This window comes from Eumetopias jubatus, unplaced genomic scaffold (assembly GCF_037043125.1).
Source record: "Eumetopias jubatus isolate StellerSeaLion01/CBP00866 unplaced genomic scaffold, mEumJub1_p1.0 scaffold_12, whole genome shotgun sequence".
In the NCBI taxonomy this organism is placed as follows: domain Eukaryota; kingdom Metazoa; phylum Chordata; class Mammalia; order Carnivora; family Otariidae; genus Eumetopias; species Eumetopias jubatus.
Window position 1 is genome coordinate 29,965,685 of NW_028274818.1, and position 17,137 is coordinate 29,982,821.

Sequence of the window (17,137 nt, forward strand, 5' to 3'; positions counted from 1 at the left end):
GACCCTCACTTATGGGACTTTAGCTGATGTAAACACAGATGCTTTGAATGATAATTTACTGATAATGTGTCCGATGTGTTGCTAAGTTCTTCACGGTGATTACTGCATTTAACCTCTCTCAACAATCTTTTAGGAAGATCATTATTTCAATGGTACCGATGGGAAAACTGAGATGAAGTTGCCTAAGGATGCAAATAGGAAAAAAAAAAAAAGCCAAGTTCAAACCTGCATTCTTTAACCACTAAGCCATACCACCTCAGGAAACTAGTTCTGAATGCCTCCCGTTTTCCTCTCTTGCTACTTCATGTATTATTCTTCCAGACCCAAACCCTAAGCCTTTCTTGCCTGTGTGGTATGGAGTGACAAGTCTGGAATCAGAAAACCTGGCTTGGAGCATGGGCTCAGACTCCCACCCATTCCTTGGGCATGATAGCCAAGTTCTGAATCTAGTCATGTTCCGTAAAATTACAATACTTTTTAATATTATACGTAAAAAGGGCTTTCTAAATAAAAAATTTTTGCTCGTAAATCGGAGACTGGTGGTTGCAGGGGTGGGGACAGGCGGATGGAAAGTCATTGTTTAATGGGTGCCGTTTCAATGCTGGAAGATGAAAGAAATACTAGAGATGGATGACGGTGATGGCTGCAAAACAATGCGAATGTACTTAATGCCACTAAACTGTACACTTAGAAATGGCTAAAACGGTGTATTTTGTGTTTATATATTTTACTACAATTTTTAAAAATTAATGAAAAAAATTTTAGAAAAAGAAGTCCTACATAGATAATAATACTGGTATAACAGTCATTTTTCTCTTAGGACAAATAGTAGAGAGAAGGGATTATTCCAGGTGTGCTATCAATTCTTATTTCTTATTCTTATTTATTCCAAGACAGGAATACACCACTAGAATGTGGCCATGCCCCACTGTCCAAGTTGGGGTCAGCATTGTCACCCAGGTCACACTGACCTTTACGGATGTCACAGAGCTCCCTGTCCCCCCAGCGAGCTGGGAGAATCAAAGTGTGAGCAACTGTGGGCCGTCTTCCTCCACAAAGTTCAAGGTGCCCAGACACAGCATGCACAACAGAGCCCTGATGCAATAAAAGGTAATGTGCAGGGGCGCCTGGGTGGCTCAGTCATTAGACTTCTGCCTTCGGCTCAGGTCATGATCCCAAGGGCCTGGGATCGAGCCCGCATCGGGCTCCCTGCTCCGCGGGAAGCCTGCTTCTCCCTCTCCCACTCCCCCTGCTTGTGTTCCCTCTCTCCCTGTGTCTCTCCCTGTAAAATAAATAAAATCTTAAAAAAAAAAAAAAGGTAATGTGCATGCTTTGCTCTTCTGAGAAATTATTTTTATGCATCACAATGATAACATGTTGAAGATTTAGTTAAGAAGGATGCCCCCCAAACTAGTATTTAATTTTGAATATAATGCACAAGTGGGATTTCAGTATTAAAACTTCAGTATGACTATTTCAGTACTGAAACCCATGTCTGTGCTTTTTTCCCATATCTGGAGTCTAAAACTTTCAGTGCAAGGCCCAACTCTTGAGTAACTGTGCATGAGTCACTCAACGTCTGTTAGTCTCGATTTCCTTATTCAGAAGTGAGAGGTGGTTGGACACGTGGCGGGTTCTTTTCTAGGTACAATTCTAGGATTTGGTGTCCATTCAGGGATGAGGCCAAAGTTTCTGTCAAAAACCTGGGTAGCCCAGGGTGTGGGGGTTAGGTACGGTATCTCCTGCTGAGGCTCCTGGTGACCCCGTGCACCTCCTGGTGTCCCACCTCTTCTCATGCGCCTTATCACCGTCAGATTTGTGTAACGTGAGGATGGAGAAGGGTTTTCTCCCCCCCCCGCAAAGATTATTTTATGTTTAAGTAATCTCTACACCCAACGTGGGGCTCGAACTTACATCCCAGAGATCAAGCATCCCACGCTCTACTGACTGAGCCAGCCAGGTGTCCTAAGAAAGGCTTTTTCACTGACAAAAAGGGACGGATGGGACTAATGTGTGTGTGGAGCATGCACTGGTTCAGGGGAAAGAGGGAAGAGAACAGGAAGGAAGAGAAGGGGAGCAGCGGCCAGGGCATCATGCAGTGTTTCAGACTCTCCACTTGATACACTATACCTTTTTCACAAGTGTCCCCTGGGTCCAAAGTGTGGTTCTATACCATACCGAGGAGTCTCCTTCTCTTTGGAAAGACCACGCTGCCCATTCATACCCTGGCTAGTACACCAGCTTTGCCCCATAGTAGATACTCAATATGTGTTGTCGAATTCACTATTTCAAACTGACGAAAGGCCTTTAAACTTCCTATTTGTTCACGATTCCAGGCCTGAATTGGTCTGCTTGGAATTTAACCGTCTCAACCAAACATGGCCAGAACTCAAGATTGGACTCACTGGATGCTAGCAGTAAGCTAGAAAGAAGGTGTAACGAATTCCTCAGAAGTGAGTCACTGAGGGACTCCACTCTAGAAAAACACCCCGAGGCTCCGGGGTGTCCAGTTCACTATCATGTGGGATCTGCGTGGACCACGTTAACCAACTAGCCTCTCCTGAGCGTGGCCTAGTACAGCCACTTCGTTCTGCAGTTTTTAACAGGGCGGTCGGCACTGCTGAAGCAAGAAAGGCGTCCAGCCGAGCAGGCAGCATTCACGTCATTTCCCTTGTTGGCTCGTCCCGGTTTGCCAGGCCAATACATCTCTGAAAAATCATCTCACTAAATAGCACTAGTTAGCAAAATGACAATATTAGTATTAACAACTAAGAAATAATAAATATTTTTAAGCATAAGCTATTCAGATGTATGCCTAAATAAATGCTATTTAGGCAATTATATTCTTGTGCCAACAGATAACAAATGATAATCACTTCTTCCATGGCTGTAAATACGTATTGATTAAGTTCAAACTTAGAACTCCAAAATGAATTATATCTGGTCATTGCTAAACTGCTTTGCTCACTGAAAGAAGAAAAAAAAGAAATCCACACGACACCTATTATACCGCATTTGATTAAGACAAGCATCAACTTTATGTGCCATTATTTGCTTCTGCCAAATCTCTATGGTGTAAATATTGAACAGTGGCATCCCTTGAATGCTAATCAATCTTTTCTGAATTTCAAATGATTACATAAATTTTAGGAAATGCTTATTTGCCAGCATTACCCTCAGCTGCATATATATCAGCTATGCATAGTTATTTGACAAGTGTCTAGTGAGTGTTTTTCTAAATTAGAATATCATATATGAGAAGGCAAAAGCCGAGACTGAATGTTAATTGTAAGAAGAACCCTGGGATACCTCTTTTGCTTCTCTGACTTGATGAGGAACAATTTAACCAATGCACTTGGGTGAAGATGTGAGAGGAACGCACTGCATCACCAGGCAGGCCAGTCGGCGAGGGTCCGTGTGAGTGTGCACACACGCACATGTGTAGGGAGAGGAGCCTCTGCAGTATGTGATGTGGGTGTTTGATCGTATGTAGACGTATGTAGAGGAAAGCTATCATAAAGCAAATACTGTGACCAACCTCAGCAAAGGACAAATACCACATAATGGGAAGACTGGTCTTTGCTGTTTGAAGACCACGTAAATAGAATCTTAGGATATGCAGACTTGCCCTTGCTTCAAAACGGAATATTCAGACATACACTGTGATGTGCACAAATATAAGTCGGTACAAGTTTTCCACCCTTCTGAAGTTTTTCTGACACTTCTGGAGGGAGGCGGTCAACAAAGGACTGGGAACTGGCTCTCCTATTTCACTTGTCTAGGTTGGCTGTAGGTTTGCTTTATAGCAAACCATACCTGTGGCCTCATTCTCTGATTTATACAGTGACTAGTCCCTTTTGCTTTAGGCACTGCAAACACAGAGTTTAATCAATGTGATCAAATTTCTCTGCTGGATTTGGAAACCTCTTTTATTAACCGGACTGAATGTTACAAAAAAGGAAAAGGCAAATTCATTTTCCCCTTTGTTCCTGTTGCTTTGCTTAGAACTGTGCTTTCTTCTGCCACCCCCACCCCTTACACAAACGGGGACACTTAGTCTGATGGCAAAAAAACTCAGAGCCAGCGTGCTGCTGGGCCCCTGGAGAACTGGGCAAAAAAATTTACCCTTTCTTTTTGCAACACCTTACATTTCCTTCTCCCACGGGGTGTTGTAGGACATTTCCGGGATACTCTGGAAGCGCCGAGGGGAAGGAGCACCCAGACGCCAACCGTGACCCCATGCACACTCCCTCTAGGGGTTTGTAGCTCAGGAATGGTGGGTGCAGGAGTCCAGAGCCCAGCCCGAGGCACGACAACTTTTCTTTCTCAGGACCACCTCGTAACTAGTCAATCATCAGGTGATCCTGCAAAACTCTTTCTTCAGCACAGGAGGTGTGATTTTGAAAAACCTCATCATGATTTACACTGCAAAGCCATGCCAACATCTGGACTTGGGTTCGAGGGTCTAACTGTAGTTTGAGCAACACAGTTTTCACACTCCTCTGCATGACTAGGATAGCCTTCCCCGGGGCAGCAAACAACCAAGCAGATGGGATGAGGTGGGTATGCACGGGAGAGGCTTTTCTTAGCACAGGACTGAACACACCAGCCTTGGTGGAACTTCATAATAGTCTTTCTCAGTGAGCAAAAAAAGCAAGGAGTCTTCCTTCCAGGGGTCCTGCCTGAACTGCCATGCTTTCTGGCTGTGCGAACACAGAAACTTCTATGCCACACTTCATGACTGCATGCTTAGTATTCCTGCAGGTCCCGGTTGTCTCTCATTAAGTGAGATGTAAGATCAATAGTTGCTGTGCAACGCTTTGCCCATGTATAAAGCCTTCATTTTTCAAACGAGGTGTATATGTATGCCAGTTCTCACAGTGATGAGAGTTCCCATATGGGACTCTTTGTGATCAAGTCTTAAGCTATGCACAGAGGTGCTAACTTGGGCTTGGGTCACATGAAACCCATCTCCCTGTTGGCATTTTGCCTTACCAACTGCTCTGCAGGAGGCTTTAAGAAAAAAAAGATTTATTTATTTTATTTGAGAGAAGAGGTGGGAAGCATAGAGAGGGAAAGAGTCTTAGCAGACTCTGTGCTGAGCACAGAGCCCCACACTGGCTCGACCTCACGATATACCAAGATCATGACTTGGCCAGGTCGACACTGAAAGCCAGGGGGAGAAATGATATTCTTAGGAAAGGGAAAACAAGGGATAGATCTTTATTTAAATAGCAAAGCAGAATTACTAGTAAAAGTTAAAATAAAGAAAAGAATACCTATTATATCAAAAACTAAGCCTACTGGAAAGCTAATCGTGGAAAATAAATTTCGTCACCTAAAGACTAAACTCCACATTTTCCAGCTAGTGAACATGGTGCAAATTTTATTTACTATTAACAATGTCAACATCAAAATGCACGAGCAGAGTTATGGTGGGGCCCCTGGGCAGAGTGGGAAGTTCTACCTGAAGGCAGAATTTCCTAATTCTCCCCACCAAGGAGTTTTATCTCCTCAACTTTATAGACCCCTTCGGTTCATCTTTTTCTACTGTAGAGTTTTTAATACCAATGACCACCAAAGAGGAAGAGGTTACTTTCGTTCATTTTCTCCTTTTAACATTACAAGGAGCCCAAATAGATGATAAAATAGACGAGTAAGTAATAAAGGGCTTATGATCATTTAACTTTCCTAAAGTCCAGCAAATAATCCAAAGAAAATGCCAAACCTCAGGGCAACAATAAACTATAAGGAGGAATTCTTTGGAGAGGGAGGTACCAAGGTTATGAGGCAAACGCTTTCTACAAACTTCCTGAAGCCCTGAAACCCAGAGTTCACATCATCATGAAACAAACAAACAAAAACAGTTGATGATTTATTTAGAAGCCAAGCGGAGGAAAAAGTTTTATAATTAGTTAGTATATTCAATGAAGATTGGAAATTCATATAAAGCAGTTCCCTGTTTGGTTTTCTTTTTCTTCCATATTCCTCAGGTAATTGTCCTAATTCTCTACATCATTTTGTCCATATAGAAGGTGACTTAGTATGTATGTAGTATTTTAAAAATATTGGTTGATGAGTTCAAATGTCTCTGAAGAAGACAATGTGCTGTAGCAGAGAAAACACAGCCTAACATTTGGGGATGTTAGTTCTAGACATGGCTCTGGCCTAAAATGTTGGATATATTACCTAGTTTTTACAACTACCAAGTGAGAGAAACGATCTCTCAGGTCCTTCTTTCTGTAAGAGAGAAACTAAGTGATTTACCCACCTGAAGATGTTTTATTAACACTACTGGAGAAAAGCATTTCTGCCACTTCCTTCTACGGCTCATTTTGGTATTGGACACTGAGTGTCTCAATTCAAATGGAACCTAAATACTGATCATCAGTACTTAATTCCATTCATTATTTCATTCACAAAGGAAGAGTCTATTTAGTCTCTTTTTTCCTTTTAAGAATTCCTTTCATAATATGAAGACATAACCTTACTTTCTAAAGTGAAAAAGATGTCAAATTCTCTAATATTTATCCACAGGTATTTGCTAGCCTCTCATTCTTCAAATTTTGTGCCTGTATTTTTGTTGTTATTATTACTAATTTTTCCAGTTCCCATTACTTTTTTTTTTTTTATCTTTGAAGTTGGAAACAAAAGCCTTCTTTCATGAATGCAATAAATATTTCTTAAAAACTTATATATGTCAGGTGGCATGCTAGGAGCAAAATAGATATACTTCCTGTGTTCATGGACATTCTAGTTTATTAATCTGATAGATTAAAAGCCTTTGCTTCATGAGTAGTACCAGAACAACCGAACAACCGTACTAAGTGTAAGCCTTAGATATTCAAAGTAGCCACAACAGACACAGGGAAAAATGCTTTGTTCATTTTCTCCTTCCAAATCATGATTTCAAAGGTCTTTTAAGGTCTGAAAATGTTATTCATCCATTTTCAAAACCCTTTACAATTTGTGGGTCAAGTCACAAATATACTGTTTTATCCTGGGACATTTCACCAATTGCTTGGATGGTGACTGACATTAGAGATGATGTGTGTCACTCTTTTAAAGTAAAGGAGTTGTGGTCTGACACTAAAGAATGCCTGAACCAAACCTGGAGATGAATCAAACAACTGTGCAGCCAGCTTTGTTCTTGACCTACGCCCGCTGCACTTTCCGTGCTTCTCTATCGAGAAGGCTCGGGTAGCATTTTAGGTGAGGGCATCTAATGGGCGGTAGCTCTCCCAGGTGAGCCATTCCCCAAGGCAACCACAACCCATCTTCCCTGGGTCTGCCTCCATGAGGACGAATCTTGCCTGGGATGTGTGATGGTGTAATCAATGCTTCATTCAAAATTTGGAAATTTTGTGTGTGAAGCAAAGAGCTACCACGATGAACAAAGATATGACTTTGTCCAGCCATTTCAGCATAGACAGGATTCCATCAATATCAAGAAGGAGTTGTACAATATTCCTTAACTACTGTTAACTGACATGGGCTGAAAGCCTATGATCTTGCATTTGCTTGGAACAGACATGCTTTTATCACCTAGTGTTAGCCATGAATATTCTTTCTAGTCTTTCTGCAAGTCAGCTTTCCCAAAGAGCTAATAAATGAACATCTCCCCTTATACATTGTGAGAATGCAAACTGATAATAGAAATAATTTAATTTTGAAGAGGTATCAGAGAGTTCTCTGAAGAAACTGGTCTCAGAAAACTAACCTGATGAGATAAGACGACCTCCTATCACATGTCACAAACCACTTTGGTAAAGCTTTGTTTTGAATTTAAAATTAAGTAAATCCATGTATGCATCTTTTTCACCAGTAATATTTTGTTAAGCCTCTGCTGTGTACCAAGCAATGTGCCACAGACCTGGGATACAGAGAAAAGTGAAGGACAATTTCTAACCCCACCTGAGACCCAGCTAGAGCATTGTCTGCAGAAGGCAGAGCAGAATCTTCCACTCCAGCCAGTGCGCTTAGAGAACCTACACTTGGGGCACATATTAGTTACTTTTTAGGCTGGGAAAATCCCCTCAAAGAGAATAACAATCTCTTTAACTCAGCAGAATACAAAACAGTGCTTTGAGAAACACTGGCTGGGCAAAGAAGAGAATAGTTTGCAACAAATCAAGGGCATTCATTAGGGGAAATAAGATGCAATATGCCTCTAGTATTTTCTCTTCCCACCTGGGATATAATAAGAGTCCAGCAGCATCCAGCAATTGAGTCTTGAGGCTAAGAAAATCCAAAGGCCAGAGTAACATCTTAGTTGGCACATTCTGATTACTTGTTGCTTTGAGCACTGAAGTCACAGTGATATTCCTGATGGGCATGAACATGTAACGGCACTATTCAGGATGCTGCGGTGGGAATCAGGATGCTGCGGTGGGAAACCAGGTGACTGCTTCCCAGTTCTGCATTTGTCTTCAGATCAAGTTTGTGGGAATTCTGCGTCTTTGGAACACATGCAATGATGACATTATTTGAGGGTCATGATTCCACAACTTCTATGAAATTTATTTCTGCATTTGGTGACAGACAGCAAATTTCCTTTCATCAGTCACTTTGATTCCTTTTTAGAAAGTGGGAGTACAAACCAATAGATAAACATAAAAAATTTTGTTTTATCTTCTCTTGGGTCATCAGGTTTAAATAGCCAATGTAGAGTATCTCCTCTTCTGCCAAGTTATCAATAGGCTCCAATTATGTTATCTCATAGTTAAGGAAAATTTTAAGAAATTATTTTATATATATATATATAAAGTGTGTATATATATATATATATATATATATATAAATATAAATTTAACAGGATTTTAAGAAAACATTACTAGCAGACTGGGCCCCCAGAGGCTACTATATTATATAAAGAAATATTCTGAGAGAGAGAACATTTTTTACTTTTACTTCTTTTTTCAACCAGCTTAACTAATTGATGTCTGTTCCTGGATGCAATTTGAGGAAGAAAAAAAAGAAATCAGGCAGTGGAATGGAAAATTTTTAGTCTAACCATACATTTAAGTTAGCCCTGTCATTAGCTTTTCATGGAATCGGGAATCAGGAATCAGCTTTAGTGAAGAATGACTTTTAGGAGGAGGATGGTTTCTACGGGAATCTGATTTGGCTCAGCTAATCAGCTACTGCTCCTCTAGAGCTTTCTATTCTGGTTCAAGCACCCAGAAACCTGAGACTCATGCAGGCCTTCATCTTCCTAACTCTGTCACATGGTTGCATCCTATACCTTGTTCACGTCAGCGCATTCCTATCTCCATGAAGTATTAAAACCACCTCTGGGGCGCCTGGGTGGCTCAGTCGTTAAGCGTCTGCCTTCGGCTCAGGTCATGATCCCAGGGTCCTGGGATCGAGCCCTGCATCGGGCTCCCTGCTCGGTGGGAAGCCTCCTTCTCCCTCTCCCACTCCCCCTGCTTGTGTTCCTGCTCTCGCTGTGTCTCTCTGTCAAATAAATAAAATCTTTAAAAAAAAAAAAAAAAACCACCTCTGAACACAAAGTTTCCAGCCTTGTTTTGTCTCCAGTCCACTTTCCACATTACTACCAGAAAAGCAAATCAACTTAAATTAACCACACTTCACTCCTTTTTTAAAAGAATCCAGCTATACTTCCTAATTGCCTACAGAATGAAGATCATGGCACCTACTTCTGTTTACCATTGTATCCCCAGTGGCTACCTCAGCACCTGACACAGAAAAGTGCTCAGTAAGCATCTGTCGAATGCCTTAAGGACCTCCATGACCAGGCTCTTGACCACCCCTCCAGTCATAACTGAGGCTTCCCTCAAGCCATCTTGATCTCCTACTAGCTCTTGAACTCGTCTTGCTCTTTCTTGCCTTCATGCTTTTGCACCAGCCATTCTTCTGGCTTAGAATGTTTTACCTGCTAGGGCTCACATCCTACTTTCTCTCACCAGCTCCATGTGGTAAACGCGGATTCATCTCCACCAAGAGAATACTGCTGCAGTCCTCTCTCAACGCAGCCCCTGACCTATGATCAGTACTCATTTTTCCTCCAGGATCAGAGGCTGAAGGCTGAGCTGGGATCAGAACGTATCGGTTTTCAGACTTGGGGCGGTGTGTGTGTGTGTGTGTGTGTGTGTGTGTGTGTGTGTGTGTGTGTGCGTGCAAAGCTCATGAGGGTTTGAGACAGCAGGTATCAAACCTGGACTTGGGTTCATTTCAAGGGTGGTTCTGCTATGATTTCATTCCCATTATAGGCAAAACAGTGTTTGGGGACTGGCCTGGGTACTCAAAGGTTAATTATCCACACACCTCAATAAAGCTGTCCAAAAAAGATTATTTATCATTGTTTTTCTGGGGGGAAATAGTTTCCATTTGCAAATTGGAAACTACCTGAACGTTATTGCCAGTTACCATCTTCTTACTTCTTTAAAAACAAACTCTTGAAAAAAAAAATTTTGGCGAAAACTCTATCTACCTCTGATATGGAAGCCATGCTTTCTTTTTTTTTTTTCCTTAAACAACAAACAGGCGGAGTTTTAAGGAACACTAAGTTAGTTATTCCGTGGTCCCCAGACTCCTGACACAGTCAACACATTCAAATAAGAGAGTGTGTGGTTGAGGTTCTGGGAAATACCTGGCCCAATGGTTCAGGATGATAATTTGTGAGATTCAAAGATTGAAAGCACTTCAGAAGCACCACTCCAGCCCCTACTTCCTCAGTATTGGCAGAGAACCTAATAATTTTGAAAAATGATGAAAGAAGATAAAAGCAAGGAAAACGAAACATGGCCCATGGTTAATGTCTATATCTTCAAATGTAATGCAGTTATTCAACTAATTTAAAATACCACTGAAGTGAGATGACTCTCTTTAAATATTTTATCACTAAGATGCAGTAAGATTCCTTAACATATATTACCACTTTTTCCATTTAATTACTGATCAAATGTGCTAGTTGAAAAGACTAAGATCTTGCCATACACCAGAATGATTTGTGAGACTAGAGCAAGCAGGCCTGTGCTATCTTCCTCTTGATTTTCTAAAAACTGTTCATGGGTAAAAGATGTTGACTCACTTGAATAGAACTTTCCTATTTATAGTGGTTAATACAGAAACCACACAGGATCCAGTCCTGGCACTGTAAACCTTTGAACACTACATCTATGAAATTCTGTTGTCTTTTTAAATTTTCAGTAACATTTCTCTTTGCTATACTTATCACATTTTCCAAAATATGAAAACGTTCTTCTTATTTTAAATGTTGACTACACGTGAAAAATTAACTCTGGTTCTATTACTTCAAACTATCCCTTTATTAGCAACAGTTGTGCAACACTGTCAAGAGGAATTTTAAAGCAAAAGTACCAAATCTGGAGAGTAGACACATCTGTTTTACTTTGCAGTTTGTTTTATTGTTTTATTTCTTAGGCTATGAGTTCACAACTATCTTATAACTGAAGACTAAAGAAAAAACATATGTTGGTAAATCTGATTTCTGCATTTTTTTTCATTCAGGGGAAGTTGCCTCCCTCAGCTGTCTGCCAATAAGTAATAAATGGACTTGGCAAAAAGTTTATTTAAGTTGGCTTTATTAAGCCAAGAAAATACAGAAATCAAGTATGGGACAGGCAGAAAAATCTGTTCCTTTGAAGTCAATAAAAATCCATCTCCTTAATCCTTTTTTTATTCCAAGCAGTGGTGATTTTTCTCGACTGACTCACTGAGAACCTTGATTTAGCCAATCTGTCTTGCTTAGTTATCTTTCTTCTCCAAAGCTTTCCTAAAGAAGCATCCTTTCCCCTTGACAACCATCATCTTATATACTTGAATAGTGATGCATCTAGTTATAGACATTCTCTGGTTAATCCTGATCGAGACTTAAGAAACAGGTTTTTAATTACTACCCATATTTTACAATAAAAACAGCAATAGCTTGCAAGCTCTAACAAAAGGCACACAGAAATGATCAACAGCAGCAGGATGGCTACAATTTGATACCATATGTCTTTCCTAAGCCATCTCCATTCGACCTTCTGACACAGCCTTCTATGGCTTCTGCCTACTTACTCATCATGTCCATTACAGGAGAAACTTCAGGACTCCCATGTAATAACTCCTTTTCCATGCCCCAACCCAGCTACTCACAGGTGCCGAGTCATGCAGAAATATATACATAAGAATGTATTCACATTTGACGACTTTGGGATTTCAAAAGGAGGGCATTATCTTGGCAGAACAAAAGCATGCACTGACTTCGTGACACTCAGAGTTTGGCATCACCTAATAACATCTGGTTGTACAGAGTATGAGAAAAGGATTCCTTACCTAAACTAAAGAGCACCAAGAATTTCAGACACACAAACTCTCGTTGATCAAACTGTAGAGAGCGAAGCTTTACCACTAACTCCTGTGCATGACTCATGAGATTGTTGAGGGTGGCCCCGGCTTGGGACGCTATTATGGAATAATCCACCTGCAACACAGAATCAGTTGTAATGACTGTCAGAATCAGAAACAACAACAACAAAAAAGAATCAGAAACAAATATTTTATTTGCAATTTTTAGGAATTGTGGGTAAAATCAGATTGCACTATAGACTTATAAGAGGGGACATTGCCCATGAAGATGGTTTGAGACATGTTATGATTCTGAGATGCATCATAATTATGCTGATAAATCTAATCATTTTGATAAGCTTTGTAGGGAACAGATTTTGCCTACCTAAATTTCACAGGTATATGCCTTCATCTTTTTTCTATTGTGAAATTACATTATCACATAAGGTTAATAATTTTTAACTTTCACAAATCAGCTTAAAGAAAACTACACTATCAAAAAAAATTGAATCCAGAACAGCATGCTAAGTGCATACGATAACATTAACTAGTGCATGAGGAAAGTGAAGGCAGAGGTATGTTTCCATTTTTATTTTATTAAGAGACTATGTTTTAAAGCAGTCATTGTCCAAGAATGCATGCTTGTGGATGATGAAAGAATCGCATTTAGATTATTCTTTAGCGGGTCGCTTCCTAAAAAGCAACAACTACTATTTTCATTCATATGATTAATGCATTTCTCTCTAAAGACAGCAATGATCTTCTTAAGAGGAATAATTTCTTGATATGGAAAACATAACAAAAAGGGCTTATTTTCTTCCTCGTTAAAAAAAAAAAAAGGTGCTGCAATGCACCAATCTTATTCAGGGGGACATAAAAAGTTCAGTTTATAATAATAAGTTAAGATGTTGGGATGGCTGTCAATGACGGTACTGGCTTTGCTGCTGCAATTATAGCATAATGGGAAAGCCCAGTTGGTACCTGATGCTCCCATCCTTTTTGTACCAGAGAGCTCTCAGGCAACCAGATACTCTTTCAGGTGCATTTAATATTTGCAGCAGCAGCAAATTTGTCTGGGAGGCAAGTCCTCATCTGCCACTCACCCGGAGCAGACTGTATTAAATTTTTATATTTATTGACATTTCATTACCATAATTGACTGCACTTGCTTCTCCAGGAGAAGGCACAGGGCTGCCTCCTAAGCAGGAGAACTAGTCCCTAGAGTAGAATTTGCAATTAAAAACAAGGCAGAATGGATTTTTTTTATTGTGTAAATATGATGAGTTGAATTTTCAGCTTTAACTAGAGAATACTGGGTGTACAGAAACCCTTTTTCAAGAGTGAGAAAAATTAGGAGTCGGTGGAAAGACGACCCCCAAAGGTGTCAATCAGTTTATGTAGAGTCAACTATGCATGAAAAAGGCACAGTTAATGTGTGTTCTAGGTCTGCTCTTGTATCAAGCACTGTCCTCCCTGCTTTGTCCATGTGCTGGCTTCTGTCCACTACATTTAAACATCAAGCGTTCTAGGAACTCCTTTGGTTTCTGTTTCAGAATGTGTGAAAGAAAGGGCCGGGACCCAGGCAACCAGAATCCTGAGCAGGAGGCAGAGAGGACCAGCAGATGAACGCGGTGGAATGCATTAGGATGATCTGCCTAGCCCCCAAAGGGATGTCTCAGCTTCCATTTTGCCAGTTCTCTTACAAGAGATCTTTCTACTCCAGGGAAGTTCTTCTTGCTTAGAAGTGGTGCCTGAGCTCTCAATTCTTTAGCAACTATACATGGTCTCACTACACCCAGGTAATAACAGAAATCCTACGAACAGGATAGGTGAGTGAATGACAGCAGGAAGGCCCCATGGGGTCACAGAGGTGGAAGAAAACTGGGAGAACACAGGCGATCTGGGCCAACGTGGCCACTTACAAACGAAGCGTCTTGGGCAAGTCATACGGAGTCTCCAGCCCTTGGTTTCCTGATCTTTAAATAAAGCAGTTAAGCTAGAGGATAATAAGGTGCCCCCCATTTCTGTGATTATCAGGAAATGAGAGTACTTGGGCTAATACCACCAATTTAAGCTAGGAATCAGCTGTTGAATGCACTGCAGCTGGAGCTTGGTATGTACATAGCACATTTTAATCAAAATCACAAGTGAAGCTTTCAAAAAGGAAAGTGCACTACAATAAACCACAAATATGTTGGTACTAATTAATTTCTCATAGTATAAAGTTAATTAAGTTTTGCTGTGTGTATAGTTCTAACAAGTATGCAAGAAGTTCAAATACTAGAACGGCATGCTTGAAAATGTAGTGATTAACCAGAATCTCATTTTTTTAAAGATCGGTTAGTTAAAATTCGGTATGTGTACAGTTCTAACAGGTGTGTAATACTAAGTTCAAGTCCTAGAACTTTACACTTGAAAGTATAGTACATTATACCCGAAAGGAAGTGAAAATGTTTCGTAAGATTCTATTTACGGAGAGACCTTTAGGGAGATGAACTTCAGGAAATCAATTGGCATACCAACAACTTTATAGCTATACATTTATTTACATGCTAATTTGAAAGCTCAAACATGCTTATTAAATGGGAGCTCCAATAACACTTCCTTCAAGGATAATTTATCAAATTGCATGGCTCCGAAGGAGGATAGGTGATTTATTCCTGAAACAGCACATAGATCTGCAACTTCCTTACATTTTATTACAAATATAATTATATTTTCATTGTTGAATGCAGAGTTTGTGCTCATTTTAGGAGCAGCTGGCCTTGTCTTTTATGTACTTAGTAAAATTAATTTATTGCTCTCTTACATGTAATCTTTGTGCCATTAAACTCAAGGCAGATATTGAAGAAATACTATAAGCTGATGTCCCCTTTGGATAAATTTCACTCATCATGAAGGTAGAAACAGTTTTAGCTAAATTGCTTTTAGTTCTAATAACTGAAATTTTTGATGACTTGTACATTGTAAGATGCCTGTCATTTTAATATGATACACAATAATAGAAGATAATGAATAAGTTGCTGGTAGACCTATCCCTTAGGATGATGTTACAGGGGCTGTTAATTAGCTACAATATGCAAATACTAAAAGCGATCCCACTTCAAAGGACTCTGTTGTTATTTTATATATATATATATGTGTATATATATATATACACACACAGATATGTTTTGTGTGCATATATTTTTAAAATACTTGATAGAAACGAATTCTTGTCATAACTCTAAGATGTTAAAAATATAGAATTGATGATAATCCTGATATTACTGATATTAATACTAATTATTATGTGAGTTACTAATACTAATTAATATTACCGATAATTATTTCCTTTTTGCTTAACAAGATTATTTAACATATGCTTATATAGATGTCTGATTAAAAGACATAATGAATGCATGATGGCTGACCTTAGTTTTAAGAAATTTGGTGTGAAGCATCAAATCCTCATTTCAATACTGGGTAGTAGTGCCCTGGGCTGTTCTTTGCAGTGGGATTATTTCAATTACTCTAGATCTCAATGAACTATGAAGGGACTCGATTCTGCAAACATTTATTTAGCGAACATAATGTGCTAGGCACAATGCTAGCCATGGGACTTTTGAGAAAAGTTGTGCTATTTTATCTAACTTTCTTCTCTCTTCAATCTCCAAGTAGCAGTTCCCTGGAGGTCCCCCTCACTTAAAAAAAATTCAGTCTAGTCTTTTTCTTCCTTCTCTGTTGTAACAAATGCATCACGTTATTTACCATGAGATGCGTTCAGGAAGAAAATACCAGAATATTGGGTCAAGGAGTACCTGGGGCCTTGCATTCCTTAGTTTGTCTAGCAGAGTTGCTATAAAGCATTGTGTAGACAGTACATGCATGCTCAAGCTGACACAAAATTGCTTCCTGGGTTGCCTTTGTGTCAGGACTATAGTCCTGATATTATAGACTGAGGCATATTTAATAATACTATTTATTAATCTTAAAATAAACAGCATAGGGGCGCCTGGGTGGCTCCGTTGTTAAGCATCTGCGTTCGGCTCAGGTCATGATTCCAGGGTCCTGGGATCGAGTTCCTCATCGAGCTCCCTGCTAGGTGGGAAGCCTGCTTCTCCCTCTCCCACTCCCCCTGCTTGTGTTCCCTCTCTCGCGCTCTCTTTGTCAAATAAATAAATAAAATCTTAAAAAAAAATACTGAGCATAAATATTTTCATTTGTTCTAGAACAAATCACCACAGGGCAGTTGAGAAAATTCTATAAGTAAACCTGGAAATTTTTTTTTAATATTTATTTACTTGACAGAGAGAAAGACAGAGTGCCCACACACAAGCAGGGGAGAGGCAGACAGAGGGAGAAACAGGCTCCCTGCTGAGCAAGGAGCTCAATGAGGAACTCGATCCCAGGACCTGGGATCATGACCTGAGCTGAAGGGAGATGCTTAACCGACTGAGCCACCCAGACACCCCAAACCTGGAAATTTCTAAAGAATGATATGGGAGTACCGTATTTCTTCTGGTTGAGGCTAAAAAAGGTGGTGGAGTTTAGTTAAAGCTTAGTTAGTTTAGTTAAAGTTTTATCCAGAAATTCCTTGTCACTGCTCTCAGTTTCTATCTCCACCTGCAAAGGAGTCTGGTCAAACACCATCTCTGTAGAAATAAGGCACTTCCTTCTAGAACTGGAATCTGGACAGCTTCACATGCCCACCTGACTCCCTTTGCAGTTCCTCCTCTGAAACTTCCATCTTATCTGAACCTGTGTCATGCAGCTTACCTGTGAAAGTGCACAGTGCAAAGCACTATGCAAGGCTCAGGCATCACCGTCATTAGACGATAAA

The 17,137-nt window shown here is 40.0% G+C and overlaps 1 protein-coding gene across 2 annotated transcripts in view; it reads right to left on the reverse strand.

Annotated features, from left to right (window-relative positions):
* NR5A2 (nuclear receptor subfamily 5 group A member 2) overlaps positions 1-17,137 on the reverse strand; it is a 119,365-nt gene that overhangs the window by 37,749 nt on the left and 64,479 nt on the right. For both annotated transcript variants that reach the window (XM_028120279.2, XM_088016664.1), the window contains one exon: positions 12,304-12,451. In XM_028120279.2, the coding sequence (XP_027976080.1) occupies positions 12,304-12,451 (148 nt within the window). The remainder of the gene's footprint in view (positions 1-12,303; positions 12,452-17,137) is intronic.